General features: G+C 42.4%; 2 protein-coding genes across 9 annotated transcripts in view; both read right to left on the reverse strand.

Moving 5' to 3' along the window:
- Nucleotides 1–206, reverse strand: part of HP1BP3 (heterochromatin protein 1 binding protein 3) — a 39,540-nt gene extending 39,334 nt beyond the window's left edge. For 2 of the 3 annotated variants that reach the window (XM_044667827.1, XM_044667824.1), the window contains exon 1: nt 115–204. The gene's annotated coding sequence lies outside the window, so the exon portion shown is untranslated. Of the gene's footprint in view, nt 1–114 lie in introns of all 3 variants that reach the window. The other variant, XM_044667826.1, reaches the window with a different exon arrangement.
- Nucleotides 207–13,940: 13,734 nt separating this feature from the next.
- The window catches only part of EIF4G3 (eukaryotic translation initiation factor 4 gamma 3), a 371,582-nt gene continuing 368,225 nt past the window's right edge, over nt 13,941–17,297 (reverse strand). For all 6 annotated transcript variants that reach the window (XM_044667830.1, XM_044667835.1, XM_044667834.1 and 3 more), the window contains 2 exons: nt 16,608–16,754; nt 13,941–14,780 (listed from right to left, as the gene is read on the reverse strand). In XM_044667830.1, coding sequence (XP_044523765.1) covers nt 14,599–14,780; nt 16,608–16,754 — 329 coding nt within the window. In that variant the 3' untranslated portion in view covers nt 13,941–14,598. The remainder of the gene's footprint in view (nt 14,781–16,607; nt 16,755–17,297) is intronic.

Here is a 17,297-nt window from a genome sequence, read left to right on the forward strand (position 1 = left end):
CGCCTCGCCTCAGGGACGGGCGGTGGTAGCGGCCTCGGCCCGAGGCGCTCCGGGGCCCGCGGAATCCCACCGCGGCCTCCCCTTCCGCCCCGCCAAGGCTGCGGCCTGCGTTACCTCTGGGCTCTCCCCCCTTCCAGGCGCCCACGTCCCCCCGCGGCCTGTCGGCTTCGCTCCCCGCCCGCTGCTCGCCGCCGCTGGCTGCCTTCCGCGGGTCCGTCCGTCCGCCTGGCCCCGCCGCTGCGCTCTGCAGCCCCGCCCCCCTGCCCGCGGCCCCGCGCGCGCGCCCGCTCCTCCAGCCGCCCCCCCTCACGCCCGCCAACGGTCGCGCGCCGCCGCCGCCCCGCCGCGCACTCCCCGATGCCCGAAGGGGACGCCCGCCCCCTGCCGGCGCGGCCGTGGGGGTGCGGAGAGGCCGACCCGAGGGAGTGCGCGCTCTCCCCAGCGGCGGAGCCGACGATTCTGCAGGCCAAGGCGCCTGTCAGTCTGCCTTCCGCTTAGGAGAGAGCGCGGCTTGAGCCTTTCCTCTGCGCGACCGAAGTATCGGGCGCCTGGGGGATCGGCCCAGGGTGGGGACGGGACGCGGCCCGGGAGCGGGCGGAGGGGGCCTCCTCGGCCGGTGCTGGGTCTGCGCCGGAGTCCGAAGCTGTCTGACTTCCAAGGGCGCGCGGCCTCGGCGCCAGACTCCCAACGGCGGCTCGGGGACGACCGTGACGGCTGTAGCTCGAGCTGCGACGGGGCGGTCCCGGCCTCCGGGCTCTACCTCTCGTCGTACGGCCGGTCAGTTTCTCCAGGAGTGTAGCCGTATCCGGGCTCCTCGCACGGCCCTCTGTCTGGCCCTAGCGCCTGTGATCCCCAGACTGTTGCGCGTTCTGTACCCCAGCCGCAGCTATCCCCCCTTCCCCCACTTGTGCTCCTCTGCTGCACTAACGCTGCTGTTAGGCCAGCTCCTGTCTCTCATTTCCCATCTTCCAGCAGTAGCAGCCGCCCTGGGCATCTAGAGACAATAGTATTCGAAGGCAGTAACAGCAAAGGTGCTTTGTGACTCCCCCTCCTAGACCTTCCTTACCAGGGAACGTGTCACCAGCACCCCTCAGCCTGACCAGGCATGATCTCCAAGTCGTGTTTGCCTAGCAAATGCCTCGTCACTAATCACAAAACGCATAAATGTGGACCCGAGAAGAGAAAATTTGCAGGAATTGGAGGGGGCAAGTATTGAAGGATAGTTAAACCGGGTACCCCTTTCCCAGCCAAGTGCAGTGGGCCCTTGCTGGCTCCCTCCTTATCCTAGCACTACTCTTAACTCTCTATTAACACCTCAAGCATTTGCTACTGAGGTCATTCTAGAGGCATCCCAAAATATTTCATATTAACTGCACAACTAAATAGGATTCTCATCTTTTAAGAACAAGATTTGCATGCCGGAGTAATCAGTTTCCTAAATGATATTTAGCAGGAATTCAACAAGCTTGTCTAGTGGAAGAACAAAATTACTTTCCTAGTTAATGAATTTTCTAGTCCACAAAACAACCTGGGCTCTAACTAATCTGTTTACCCAAGGAGGAATTGTAAGACCTATAGACAAAAAGGAACTCCTTACTTTTTAATTCCTCCGTGGTTGAGAATTCAGGAAAGATGTTATCTTTATTATAGCTGCCCATTTTCAATGTCTTGTTTTATCATGCTAAGCGCCATATTATGGAAATATAATCTTGGTAAAGGGATGCGAAGTGTTGATCACTTGACTCAATCTGGCCAGCAGTGTGTACATTAGTAACTTAGTTGCCTTGTCCTTTTTCTTTTTGGGGTAGAGGAAGAGGAATTAATGTGGGAATAAAATGATGACTGGAAGGCTGGGAAGAAATACTAAAGATATACCCTCCAAAATTAAAATAAATGTATTGAATTTATTGAGAGATATAAAGGAGCTCTAAGAGAACTTTTTCCAACCCTCTTGATTAACAGATGAGCAAATCAGAGCCCAGAAAGATAGAGGAGCTTTTCCAAGGCCAAACAGGTTATCATGGCAAAGCCTACATAGAACCCAGTCTCAGCTACATAAAACACAAAAACAACCTCCCTGTGGCATATAGAAATCTTTTTCTTGCCCTTTATTTAACTAAACATTAGGCCTGTTTAAAAATGGTTTAAGAACTTGCAGTGACCTTAAAGGTAATTTCATTTTACAGATGAGGAAACAAGCCCAAAAAACTTCATTGACATCCTGAATAGGACACCCAAGTGTCCTAATTTTGCAATATGGAAGGTCCTATGTGGCCAGACTCCAACTAAGCAGGGTCATCTGTGTTCTCATTCTTTGCATAGTGTCATGTACTCACTACTTGTTAGTTTTAAACTAAATATGAGATGGCATGGCACGTTCATGTTGTGATAATAATCATGTTTATCTAGTGTTGATCTTGCTAAGAGCCCTTAATGTTCTACTTTATCTTTGAGACTTTTCTGTAAGTTTTTGTTCAATTGTTTCTTAGGCATGTCCAACTTTTGGTGACCCCATTTGGGGTTTTCTTGATACACTGGAGTGGCTTGTTTTACAGATGAGAAATCTTGAGGCAAATGTGGTCAGGTGACTTTCCCAGGGTTACACAGCTGGGAAATGTCAACTCAGGAAGATGAATTTCCTAATTCCAGGCCAGCACTCTATGAAATACCTAGCTGCCCTACTTCTTACAAGTTGGGGAGGCTTACTTATGCTATTTCTGAAGCATCTCAAATCTTTAATTTATCTGAACATTTATGAAGAACAAGAATTCATTTCTTAAACTATCATTCAGAGAGAGCTGACAAACAGAAAAAAGCTGGGATGAGCACAAAAGTGAAGGTATATTCTAGCCACTGTGGAAAGAGTATTGGGGCCAGCTAGGAAATGAGAAGACTTGGGTTCAAATTTACCCTCAGATACATTTTAGCTGCATGATCCTGGGGGATAAGGGTCATAACCTCAATTGCCTATTGCTTTTTCATCTTGGAACTGATATTGATTCTAAGAAGCTTTTCTTTTTGGTTTTTAAAGAGAATACTTAATGTAGATTCAAGAAGTACTAAGTTGATATTGAATATCTGTGTGATTCTGGTAAAGTCCCAACTTTTGAGGATTTGTTTCCTCATTTGTGAAATGGGGCAAAGGTCCTGGATTAGATTATTCCTAGAATCCCTTCTAGCTTCAAAACTAGTGCCCTAGAAGTGAGCTAGTGAGAAAATCATTTACAAACAGAATTTTATAATTTCCCCTTGTTATTTTAAGAGAAATCGGAGCCATCTTTAACAGTTCAATTTTCAGCTCCTGCTTTCAGCTCAGGACTGTTAGGTGTAGTATGCTCAGAATATATGCAGTCTTTGTGGTCTCCATTGCACTCATCCTTTCATGCTTGAAAAAGCAAAATTTCCAAATATGATAGTTCAAGAAGGAGGAAATGGATTTGGCCTTAACCTCCATTTTCTAGCCTAAGGGTCTCTCTTAAGCAAAATTATAAAGTGGGGAAGTAGAAAAGTACTTCCTCTCCAAATTGTTAATTGGGACAATTAAAGTACTAAGGAAAGGGGCCTTCCCTAGCAGTGGCCTACTAGTCCTGCTAACTTCCTGCTGGTGGGCACCAGTCACTGGAGTATTACAATAAATTAAAACTTGCTTGTTCTATTTAGTTTTCAACTTCAATCAGGGGACACTCATGGTATCTCATCTTGGGCTGTAGTCTCACTTGAGCAAAACTGGCTGTGAAATGCAACCTTATGGAGAGAGACCCTTAGTCTGAAGTCCAGCAATGTAGCAGAATAATTCAGGTTTTCTGGCAGGGTACCCTGACAAGCTCTCCACCACAGTAGTCTTCCTTTGGCCCTTTGTGACAGCTGGCTGCTATTCTGTGAGACAATAATCTGAAGAGGGGAGAGGGCTCCTGTATGTGAAACCAGGTATGGCAAATCATATTGACTCTGTGACTTCACATGATGATTTGTGTTCTTGGTCTGCTTTCATGAAAGCAAAATACCTGGAGATGTTCGACAAGGCTTTTTTCACCTCCTATGCCAAACAATCCCCTTTGCATTTTTTCATACAGCTTCCCATTGAGCTCTACATATCACCTTGCTGTTATCTGTAAGGCCTGTCTTTGTATGAAGTTCTACTCATCTGAATGAAGTCCTCTTCTGTTGTGCCAAGTTTCAATAAACTTTTCTAACAATGTCCTTACTTTCCCTCAACATTAAAGCCATATACTGAGGCTACCACTTGCTGTGACTGGGAGAGAAATTAAACACTGAAGATTGGTTAAAATTTCTATTTAGAGGGATTAACTTTTTTTATGTCTTGGCTTAGGCAAAGGTAAGGTTTCCTCCATCTTCTCCTTTGGCTTCTCTGGAGCTGTGCTAACAAAGGCTCCAGCATTCTAGGTTAAAAAGTTCCTGGGCTCCTTGCCCCTGTGCTTAGATATTCCCCCAAGTCAGTACAAAAAATAGGACATGCCTTGCATTTGGAGTGTGATAGTGACATTCAAGGGGGCCCCTAACAAGAATCTTTGGCCAACAGAATTTCCCCAAGTGCCTAGTGTTCAAAATGGGACCCTTTGGAGACGTACTACTCTGGGTTAAGTAATATTATGCATGGTGTAGTTGCCTGAATTCAAGAGTCAGTGAGACTGGAGTTTGAATCCAGCCTCAGACACTGGGTAGTTTTGTGGGGCTGGATAACAAATTTTTAGCCCACTTTAAATTTATGACCCCATGATTCTTAAAGTGCAGATACTGGGTCCGATAACCTCACTAATTTGGGTAACCTCAGCTTTAATTAATTTGTGTGTATGAGTGACATTTGTGAGAGTATCTACAGTTTTTCTGTTTGCATGCTGAAGAGTATATTTGGTCTAATAAAAACATCAGATAGGTTAGTGATTTGTAAATTATGAGGACAGGTGTTAAGAATGCTACTTAGAATGCCAGATTCAATCTCCAGTTTTCAACAGAGACGATACTTACCATCAGACTGCCAAATTCCTGGTCAGAGTTCCCACTATCCCTGCAGACTCTGGCATGCTATGGACTCTGCAGATGTAGGTCTGTAGTTAACATACCAGATTGACTAAAGCTACTCAGTGCACCTGTCTGTATGGTTTTTGCAAAAGCTAAATGGTAACTGTGAAAGTTAGGACGTAAAAGCAGCTTTTTTTCTGAGAAAGAAAAAGTTCAAGAATGGGGGAGACGACACCCCTACATGTGAGGAATGAGACTCAGAGAAAAAGAGTTGGAGATTCCAGAGTCCAGGCATGTATGAGACTAGAGCCCACTTCCCAAGTTGGAGTAAATTACCGAGCACAGTTGGGTTGACTACTCTCATAGTACAACTGGTATGACTATTAAGAGGTTTTTTGTTTTTAAATTAAATTAATTAAAATCTAATTTTAAATGCTTTCTTTCTTAGTATCAATTCTTAGAAGAGTGGCAAGGGTTAGGCAAATGAGATTAAGTGACTTGGCCTAGGATCATACAGCTAGGAAGTGCCTGAGTGAAAGTGCATTTGAACCCAAGTCCTCCCAACTCCAGACCTAGCTGCACCACGGAGGTTTTAAAGAAAACTGTCGTTACAGAGAACAGTTACTAATACTCTTGACTAGGTTTGTTGTCTTTTTCCTTCCCGTTTACAAAACAAGAAGATAAACATTTTATTTTTTAGCACAATGACTAGAATTAGGATTTCATAGCAAAATGACATAGGGTTTGATAAGGTTAAGAGTCTTCATCCTTCTAATATCCATGATTAGCCAGCTTCCCAATTGCCTGCCTAGACTGCTCTGTAGCCATTATTAAGGTTTTATGTGGCATTGACTTAGGATGGCAAGAAATTAATAGCTGATTACCAAGAGTACAATACCCGGGATGTGATTTCGTAATGCACATTTTATACAGTTTACAGTTATGTGCACTCCAGTTAAGCCCTCAGCTATCCTCTAAGCAACAACTCTGGATTTTCCCTGTTAAATATTGCAGGTTTCTCATTGATTCATGAGTAGAGATGGTTCTAATAGTTTTAGCTCATTCCATTCAGTCTGAGAAGTCACCCTAAAAGACAAGTAGCCCAGTTCAGTGGAGATCAAGATGGGTGCCAAAGAGTCCATTCATAGAAGAAATTCAAGCAGTCTTCTGGCATGAGACTTCCATGGGGTCAAACTCTGGGTAACTGATCTATAGTTTGATCCAGTGGAAGTCTAATGCTTAGGAACTCCCCAAGGGAGGAGCAACTCTTTTCTATGCTTTGGAAGAGAGGCTACCAGTTGTATTTTGAGGGGAAAGGAGAACGTAATTTACATTACGATGGAAAAAAAAAATTTTAGATGCTTAAGAAAGCTTTATTTCAAAGTGGGAAGGGCTATTTTATTTTTGAGAAACTCCTTGACTTCTGTCTACTTTAGTATAAATTCTAAGTTAGAATTGCTGCAAGGCCTATGCAATTAGGATTAAGTGACTTGCCCAGGTTCACACAGCTAGAAAGTGTCTGAGGTCAAATCTGAACCCAAGTCCTCCTAACTCCAGACCTGGCGGTGCTACTTTGTTGCCCCTAGAGGGTTGTTTGGTTTTTTTTTTTAAAGGAAAATACTATTCTAACACTTCTAACTAGAAGGGAAAAAAATCCAAATTAAGTGTTACAAAATGGGATTTTCAGCTTAAAAAGAAAAAGGTTTATATAAAGATCAGTAGTCAGTGTTCAATGAGACTGAGAGGAGTCCTTTAGGAAAAAAGGAAGTTCAGAAAACACTGGTTGAAGTTTGCTTTAAAAGTCTGGAGAGAGGTCTTTAAAAGTCTTACTACATCAGTTTTAAGATAGAGGAACACTTTGAAATAACCAAACTTGGAACTATGAAAACTGACCATTTGTTTCACAAGAGGCAGTGTGAGAGAAAGCTTGCCAGGTTAGGACCAACCTCTAACTGGTTGTATATTCCTGGGCAAGTCCCCATCCCAGTTATAGAGGTGGTGGCAAATTGCATTGGTAGAGCCCACAGAATTGTTTTGTCATACCAACAAGTATCTGGCTCCTTCTGAGAGAAAGCTTTCAATTCAAATGTAGTGTAATGGCAAGAGCCCTGGACTTACATTAGATCACCCACTGCCAGCTAGCTAGATGGCTCCACAGTGCCTTATCTTTCTGAGTTCAAATCTGGCCTTACCACTTAGGTGACCCTGGGCAAGTCACTTTTGTTTGCCTCAGTTTCCTTATCTGGAAAATGAACTAGAGAATGAAGTGGCAAAACTATTCTAGTTCCTTTGTCCCAAATGGGGTCAGAATTGGACATGACCAAAAAAATAGTGTGTGTTGGGGGTGGGGGGAGAAGAGGTGGGGAGGCAGCTCAGTAGTATAGTGGTTAGAGTTCCAGGCCTGGAATGGAGGGGACCAGGGTTCAAATGTGGCCTCAGATACTGCTTAGCTGTGTGACTCTAGACAAATCACTTAATTCCAATTGCCTAGCTCTTGTCACTTTTCTTAGTATCAATACTAAGAAGGGAAGGGTTAAAAAAAAATCACCCATTGCTTCTCTGAGCCCATTTCCTCATCTCTACAATGGAAATAACATTTTTGCATTCCCTAACTCAAGAGTTGTTGCTTTCCAAACCGTTCTTAAATGTGATTTCTTTGATTCAGTATTGCCTGTTAGCACAAGGGATACACAAAAGAAATGAGAAAGTCTTTGCTCCTAAGAGCTTACCATGGCGAATATCTACATCATAGCAAAGCATGGCCCAGAAGTCGTTACTCCGTTTTCTCTTCTGTGTGACTAAATCTGATTTTTCTCAATAAGGAAAACTTAGGATGGAGTCAAATTAGTCAACCTGTTGAGTCCAATAGGCCTGAAATGTGCTGTGAATGGATGAAGCTTGCTTAATGAAGGGGATCAAAGTTAGCTAATGATGGCAGAAAATGCATATTCAAGGATTTTTAGTGATTTATTATAGTTTCAGAGGGCACAGTGCTTACCTCTTTCTTGTTAAAATATGGGTGCGTGTCACTTTCATTAAGCAATTGCCTATGGGGAGAAATGAATTTAGCTATATCAGAGTGTTTTTGTTGGAGTTACCCCACAGGCTCAAGGCTTTAGTTCCCCACTCTCTAAATGTCAGCAGCCCACTACAGGCTTAGGACTTCTTAGTACATCCCACTTCTCTACAAAAACTGAGTCAGAAAGGGATGATACTAAAGAGGAGTGGACATCAAAGCTATAATCTCCGTCCACTTATGGAGATGCTACTCAAGAGAAACACAACCACAAGGTGAGGTTACTTTTAACTACAAATGACTCACGTTAACAGGCATGCAATTTCTAAAGGCAAAATTAAAAAAAAAAAAAAATCTTAGAAGATGTGGTTCTCCAGCCAAGAGTTTGTCCCCAAATGAGGTCTCTGAGGCTTGAGAAAGGGAAGAAAGTCAGGTTAAAAAAATGGTGTGAGATATTCCTCTGTTTTCACTTTGGCATTATTCTTCAATGTGGTTGTGTGTAAGAACTTCTTTAATGTAAATTCAAATTTCAGGAAACTGATTAAAACTAAAGCGAAGGAAGAGGTCCTTGATTGGAGCCTGTTTTTGCTAACTGTCTTTATTTTTAAAAAACTGGCAGCTCAATTTATATTTCAAAATTAAATTTCACCCTCTGATCCATCACCATTTTTATATAGGTAGAAGGGCCACTTCCCTCAGAAAGTGGTGTTCCATCAAGGCACAGTGTTAGACAGAACACAGAGGCATTTATGTGTTCCATTCATTGCCACATGCAATTAGGCTGGGGGCAAGCAGAAGTTCACATGCTAAAATAATTTCACAGCATCAATTAAAAATATTTGGGGCAACTAGGTGGCACAATGGATAGAGGCCTGGGTTTGGAATCAGGAAGACTCAAGTTCAAATCTTTGCCTCAGTCTCCTCATCTGTCAAATGAGCTAGAGAAGGAAATGTTAAACCCCTCTAGATCTCTACCAAGAAAACCCCAAATGGAGTCATAACAACTGCAATGACTGATCAACAAACAACAATTAAAAACATATTAAGCTTTTGCTATCATCTCAGTTTTGGCCCAACTAAAGGCATTCTGAAAGGCTTCCTGGAGGAAGTGGTTTGTCATTTTAAAAGTGCTGATGAAAACAGAAGGTCAGATAGGAAATCACTGTACTGGACTCAGTGAGGGGGTGGCTTTAAAGTATTCATTCACAATTGAATCTCTCATCAAGCTTAATAGGCAGTGTTATTAACCAACACACTTCCTAATGAATCTTAGCAAGCCAAATTATTTAGTATCATCAATCAGACTCAGTTACTGACAACAGATAGAGCAAAACAAAGAAGTCAGCTTTAAGGATGACCCCTTGGAGCATCATAGGCTTACAGAATTTTAGGGCAAGACTAGAAAAATCACATAGTCTAACTCATTTTCCAGATGGAGAAATGACAGTTCAGTGAGTTTGTGACTTGACCAATGCCATATAGTGAGCCAGTAATGAAGCTGGGGCTAGAACCCATTTTCCTGATTGCCAAACAAGTGCTCTTTCCACTATTCTACACAGCTTGCAGCTGGAAATATATACCCTTCTCAGCTAGGTACCATTTAATAAGTGAAATAGTATTTTGCATTGCTAATGAGGTGGGAAAAGAGGGATCTGATGCTACCTTTCTACTTATAACATGAAAAACATGGATAAAGGAGAAATTTGGGGCCTTTTAACCCAGGAATCTATATAAGGTTTATAAATTTGGGCTCTATGCTAAAGTTATTTAAACTATTTCAGGTGACCAGAGGCTGAAATCATAGAATCTTAAGAGTTGGACTGGACATTAAAGGTGATTTGGTTTAAGCCTCACATGAAGCATGAATTCCCTCTTTAAAAACAAAAACAAAACCCTTACTTTCCATCTTATAGTTAGTTAATACTAAGTATCAGTTCCAAGGCATTAGTGTTATGGGCTAGGCAACTGGGGGTGGAGTGGGGAAGGGGAGGGGGTAGCTAAGTGACTTGCTCAGTATCACACAGCTAGGAAGTATCTGAGGCCAAATTTGAACCTTCTATCTCTAGGCCTGGCTATCCATTGGGCCACCTCCTCTCTCCATGAATTACCTCTTTATCAAAGACCTTTAGTGATAAGGACAACTCACTCCCTCAGAAAGCAGCCCATTCCTTTTTTGGACAACTCTGTCTTCTTATGCTGTGCCAAAACATATGTTTTTGAAACTACCACATGCTATACCTCTGTGCTGCCTTCTTGGGCCATGCAGAATAAGAATTATTAAATGGTCTGAAAATTCAGGCAGCTCAGAATGGATAGCTTTCATCCCCAGAGTAGCCAAGAGCATTCCTTACTCCTTTGGAAAGCTCTTTATTCATTCCATGACGTGGGTGTCTCTACTCCCCACGAGAGGTGGTATCAAGATAGAAGTCCCTTCCCCCTTTGTGGGATACATGTTGTATATGTGTCTTTTGAGGGTGTAATCTCTAAATCTCTGAATTATAAAAGCTTCTTGAGAAGAAAGGAGGATATGGGTGAAGCTAATGAACTAGGACTGACCAGTACGGGAGGTTCTGACTCAAGTCATTTTTTTATTCTTCAGTGAGATGTTTTAATCTCATGACAATTCAATGAACAGCCTCAGGGTTTCTCCCAGCTGCTGTATAAAATCCACTCATCCATTCAAAACAAAGTATGAAAAATAATCCACCCAATATGGTGGTTTTCTGAAGTTCCTATAGCCAAATGTGCTTAAAACAATATGAAGAAAAACAGTGGCATCCATGTGTCTGTTCCCATAAAAGCTAAAGAACGAATATTTACAATCTTCAAGTCATAACCAATCTCTCATGGTGGAGGCAGCTTTCTGACTCTGGTTCAAATTACTTCAGCTTCAAGTCAAGTCATATGGGAAACTCTCTATGGTACAGTATACCATCTCGCTCTTGAGACCTTTAGTCGTGTCTGACAGAGCTTAAGCTGCCATTCGAAGCACGCCACAGTCATACTCAAGGTCACAGCAGAACACCAAAATGGGACAGGAAAATCCCAGTAACTCCTGCTTACCAGGTAAGGAGTAACTAACAGATGGCTGCCAAAATTTGTAAGAAGAGGATCCAGTGTGTATTCGAAGATCAAAGGCAACTGACTCTGGCTTTCGTTCCATGGTGTTAAGGGCTAACACCTGAGAGGGTTGTTCTTGACCAAATGTGGGTTCAATGGCCAGATCTAACAATACAGTAAAAGGGAGGGGAGGATACTTTGCTATAAATGACCAACTAACATGGTTAACAATATAAAAAGGAAATTCCAATTATTCTCAAAAGGTGTTTTCTGAGAATAAAAATCTAGATAATGTGTGACAATACAAAATCAGGTACGGGATTATTCTGTTTGTCTCAATCTGGTTTGTACTGAACCTACAGGGGAAAAAAAGATTAATTTGAGCAAATTTTCAGTACTTTTCCAAACAGCCTGCCTGTTCCATGACAAGCGGCGCTGTCAGAGACTTGCTTTTTCCAACGGATTCAAGATGCATTTAGTAATAAAAAATTTTAAAAGGCAACAACTCCAAGATCTGTTGTACTTTGCAGTCACACATGTGAGAGGACACTAATGGGGAGGCAGGATGAGTTACTGGGCTTTTAAAAAAAAAAAAAAAAAAAAAAAAAAAAAAAAAAAAGGGCTGTGAAAGTGGCTTTTTGACCTCTGTAAGATGAGAACTATCTGCTGAAAACTCATGTAAGTTTGAGCACAGAAAATGGAATCTTATGTCTTGTTGCTTCAAAGAACTTAAATCATCAAACTTACCCAGCAGCAATAGGTTAAATGACTTGAAACACAAATAGGAAATATCTTTAACTGAAATAAATATAATACCAACTCTTGAAGTCTGCCTGCTGAAAAATGACCTGCCCAATTAAGCTGCTGGGGGAGTGTCATGGCTGCCAAGGCCATTCTCAAATATGAAGAACACCCCCAGGTGTGGGCAGGAAGCCAGCCGGCTGAATCAAAGGGCAGGCAGGATGAGAGCTGGCACCTGAGCTGAATCCCTAAAGGAAGCTCTAACTACACTACCACCTTGGGTGTGCTTTTCCTGCATCCTTTCTCTCATGTAATAATGAGAGAGAATTAGAAGCAGTTATCTGCTTCTAAGAATGCTCTTTAGTTTCATTAATCAACCTTACAGAACTGATGAGAGGTTCTGTTATTGACATCGTACTATAAACATTTTATATCTGAAATTTTTTCAATAAAGTTTTATTTTTTAAAATTTTCTTTTTTCTCTCTCTTCTGCTCTCCTTACATTTGCGTGTATCTACTACTGGTGTGAGTGAACACAACCAATGGCTCCAAACGGCAGCTTCTTCATGACCTACAAACGACAGTTGCTGATGTGACTGTGACCTGTGAGGCCCCCCCCACCCCCAACTCTAATTCCCAGGGAGCAACTCTACAACCCTTCTTTTCCCCAAATCCCACTTGCCACCACCTCTTAAAAATCCATATCACTCAAAGGAACCTCTGCGACTTGGTTCTGGAAACTCTGAATATTCACTATATTGTAACATCTGGGTGGTTGTGCTGTCCTCCTCCTACAGGAAGGTTTCCAGGCTGAGCATGCAGCCAGGCCCAAGAACAGCATGTCAGGTTCCAGCCACTGTTGTAGGCTTATTTGTAGCATATTCTCTGCCAAGATCATTCATTGGCCTCTGTGGCCACAGCTCTTCATCATTCACTTTCTTTTGCTCAGGATTATGCCCTGCTAGTTATGGGGAAGCGTTTTGAGTTGGTTTAAACCATGCAGAGGAGAAAAACCTTTTATTGCTACTGAAAAAAAAAATGTATTCGAGGGCTTCCACAGTTCTGCCAGGTCTCTTAGTAAGGAAGCTTCTTCAGAGGTGGGAGGTGAAGATCATCTTTGGTTGGCATCCAACTGAGAAACACAAAGACTGTTTACTTGGGAAAGAGTTTGGTTTTAGGAACAAAAACAGCTTTGCAAGGTGCTACCCCTCAGATAATAGAGACAGAACGCCACTTTTCAAGCCTGTGCTGCAACTTTCTTTGGAAATGAGCACCCAATCTTTGTGGAAAAAACCAGAGGAAAAATCCCACTGACTTCACACATTATCAGAATGGCCTGGGGCTAGCTGGGGAAACAATGCATTTGTCACCCAGTACTTAGCTTCATCTTAAAAAACAAAAACCATGTTGACAGTTGCTTTCTTTTACTCTCTTACACACTGTCTTTGGTTCCTGAAACATGAAGGCAGCTGTTGTTAACAATCTTAAAAGCTGTAGTGGTGGCTGCCTGGTAAGAGGTAACCAGTCAAAAAGTCTCAGAGAAGGGGAGGCGGGTCATTTGGCTCAAAGGCTGTGTGCGCGTGACCTGCTGCCAGGGTTATAGGGGGGCTAATGCCAGTGGGGTACTTGCATCCTGACACTTAAGGTAGGCAGAGATTGTGCCAGTGCCCTTTGGTCATCTCCCACCCAAGCAATGATCTGCTATTGGAGGTCTCCAAGACTGAACTCAGCCTGGGCGTTGAGGGGGAGTAGGTGCCTGAGTACAAATTCCCTCCTTCACCCAAAGAGGCTCGCCTTTCCTGGCTGGGGATACACAGACACACACACATTCTATGTACACAGATCTGAGAGACCTGGGCCTGGCCCCTAAAAGGGCAGAGACAGCACCTGTCGGAGATGGTGCCCCATCCAGCAGCTGCCAAAAGGAGAAATCGCTTTACTTTTCTTTAAACTTGCAATGCTTGTCTTTATTTTGTTCTTTATATTTTGAAAGTGAGAAGAAATAATATTGAGTCAATTTCTTTTTGTTTTTAAATATTTGTTCTATGTATTTACAAGCCTTAAAGTTGCTCTAAAGGTTTCAAAAGTATTATGAGTACTTTTCCCAGGGTAGCACTTTTTTTTTTTGAACAAGTTAATTCTTGGAGCTCTCTGGTCCACAGCATTTTCTCTGTTCCAGGTTTATGTATGTTTTGATTACTATTTTGATTTTTAATTTCTGAAGCAAGCTGAGAGGCAGGCAGAAAGATTTGATGCCAAAAAACAACAAAAAATGATCTCTCTTCCCTAGCTCACCCCAAACCTCTTAAGTCTGGACTATCTACTATGCTTTGAAACAAAAGTGAGGTGCATCTGAAGGGGAGGGAAATTTATTTCTCTGCTTTTCTATTATACAATTTGTTTACAGAAACTGCAAATTAAAAAATTACACTGGCATTTGCAGTCCTTAAAATAAATTAAAGTTCTCAACTTTTTTTTTTTTGCTAAACAGATCTGTGTTTCCTTTAAAGTCTGAGTCCTTGTTTCAAAAGAAAAGAAAAGCTTAAAACAGAAAATAGTTTCTACAAATAATACATGTATTTTGGTTTAGTGCTCCCGCCCTCAGGTCTGCCGTTTACTTTTTCCAGTACCTTTTTCCTCCATGATCACCTTTTTGTTTCTCTCTCCCCTCTCCCACTCGTGCACACGTGGGGGTTTCTGCTCGAGAATTGGCCTTGCTGCACTGTGATTGGCGAAGACGTGAAACTTTTTAAAAAAATACTTAAATTGTTTCTTTTGTTTCGTTTTGTATATTTGAAGTTTTAGTTATCCTCGGACTCCTCTTCAGCTTCCCGCAGCCACGTGAAGAAGGCTGTGACCGACTTCAGCGCCACGCCTTTCCCGCTCTGCTCAGCAGGGTCCTTGCTGCTCTCCCACTTGTAGAAGGCGTCTTCCGAGATCACCTCCTCATCATAGAGACAATCAAAAAACATCCGCAACAAATCTGCAAGGGGCAAGGGCAGGGTCGTCAGTCCTGATCAGAACAGCCTCTGAGTGTGACCACTGGCGGAGCAAGAAGCCCTTTAGGGGAGAACCAGCAGAGAGGCTTCCCCCCAAGCTCTGATTCCGTATAGATTCTCACAGAGAAGGAAAGGCCATCAGCTTCAACCCTACCCACTCCCTTTCTAAAAACCTTTTTTGGTAGGACACTTGGAGTCAAGATGAAAGATGATCGGATACTTGATATGGTGTCTAAAATCACTTTTGGTGGCTATAATTTAATACAGTTTGAATTGTTCTATGGTTCTAGGTGCAGAACATTTTATATTATACTCCAATCATCTTTTTAAAACCAAAGTTTGAGCTGCATTGCCCTACCCCTAGACGTATAGTTTTGTGGTGAGTTTCTGATGTGAGAAGATTAAGACAATCATCTGGATAAACTGGGCAAAAATTATCCTAGATAGGAATTATAAGAATTTACACATATTCTCTTTCTCTAGAATTATACCTCATTTATCCATAACTTTAACTAGTCCAAATCATCTAGATGACAATCTTAACCTTCTGCTTTTCTTTAGCCAAGAGTCAGGGCTTATACAAGGCAGGCAAATTGACAAGAATATCAAACTTCATCAGATTGTCTATTTTCCATTTTCATTCCTCCAAACCAGGTTAGTGATTTGGAATTATCATATGATAATTTTCCTGAAGGTTTATATTTATAATTATATTATTTCAATTAATTTTCATTATTTATACATACTAGTAAGAAGGTCAGGGGAAGAAGGTAGTCAGGAATGTGTTAGATGGTAGTGATGAACTTGGTCTGGGATGAAAGATTCAATGGAGGTCACTAGTGAGGTCACAGGTGTTGGCAAGGATGGAAGCAAAACAACATCCAGAGGCTTATCAGAAGTGTACAAATCTAGCCATAGAGCAGTGATGGTGAAACCTTTAGAGACGGAGTGCTAATCCCATGGCCTCCCCCACCCCCAACCAAGTGCCCTGCCCTGCCCCCTCTTACCCAGACAGGGGAGGGAGGAAGCACTCCCATTGGGCTGCTGGGTAAAATGAGGAATGTCCTCAGGTGCATGGAGAAGGGGAGCGGAGCAGCTCCATCCAGAGCCCCTCTGCCTTTCTAGCAACAAACTCTGGTAGGCAACTGCAGGCGTGCCCACAGAGAGGGTTCCGTGTGTCCTTTTTGACACATGTGCCATAGGTTCTCCATCACTGCCCTAGAGGAACCTGAGAAAACATCTGGCTTTCTGGATATGGACTGAAGTGATTCAAAAATCACAATCCACTATCCCCTACCAGAGAACATTAAAATTGCTTGCTATTTGTACAGACAGAATGAAAAGCCACAATCCTGAGACCCCGTGCTTCATCATAAACTGAAGTTTTAAAAAAAGACAATGGAGTTTCAATGTATCAGAGTGAGGTCTTATAGTTAAATGAACATTAAGATGGTCTCAATGTTAACCTGGAACTCTTTTTTATTCAAAATGAATGGCTAAAAAAGAATTAAATGCTTTTGCCACTTGTGGACCTTGCATATTGTCAGGGCTATTTTGGTTGGAAAGCAGGATTGTCCCTAGACCCTAGGAGAGGCCCTGGGAGCTGTCTGGCATGATCTTACTTCTTGTTTCTTTTTCTGATCAAAATCAAATTTAGATTTATAGGACTATAGACATGAACCTGGAAAGGCTACTCATTCACTTTAGGGTCATTTAACAGAGGTTTCACTGTCTAGGCTGTGGCAAGAGGCACCACCCATTCATATGGACTCTGGTTGTTCATTCTAACCCCACATAACTTGTGAACTTACTGGCAGGTTGATCAAGTTTGACGATGGATGCTTGTAGTGCATAAAGTGCTTGTAGTTCCTTCTCCGTATCTGAGTCTAGGTACTTGAGTAAGATCGGCACTCTCTGCTTGATCACAGCAGTATCCACTCGGAAGGTAGAACAGTCCGCTGGAGACAGAAGAAAACAACTAGGTGATGCTGATGTCAAGGAGAGAGAGAAGAGGAGTGGAGGTAGGAACCTGACTAGCCCTGCTAGTTGATTTTTAATTGGATAGTCTCTTGACACTACCATTCCTTTATCTCTCCACAGCCCTTTGAAGGGTCATACTGAAGTCTCAAAGTTCTGCAGACACATCAGCACTAGAGACTTTTGAGTGCCTGTTGCCTCCAAAGGCAGAGCACCCAACTAGTGACTCAATTTCAGAGATGTAGCAACAAAAAGGAGAATGTTGGGGGTTAAAAGAGGGATCAGAACTAATTTATTAACTTATTTAGGATATACCTTTATAGTCATCTTCAAAACCAATATTGATCAGTTTTCTCAAGAGGCCAGACTCATTGCTTCTTGGGGGATGTTTGTTTTTTCTTTAAAAATAAAGCAACAGTATAAAAAAATTTTTTTTAAACTTTTACCTTCTGTCTTAGAATCAGTATGTGTATTGGTTCTAAGGCAGAAGAATGGTAAGGGCTAGGCAATGGGGTTAAGTGACT

Source organism: Gracilinanus agilis, chromosome 3 (genome assembly GCF_016433145.1).
Source record: "Gracilinanus agilis isolate LMUSP501 chromosome 3, AgileGrace, whole genome shotgun sequence".
Taxonomy (NCBI): Eukaryota; Metazoa; Chordata; class Mammalia; order Didelphimorphia; family Didelphidae; genus Gracilinanus; species Gracilinanus agilis.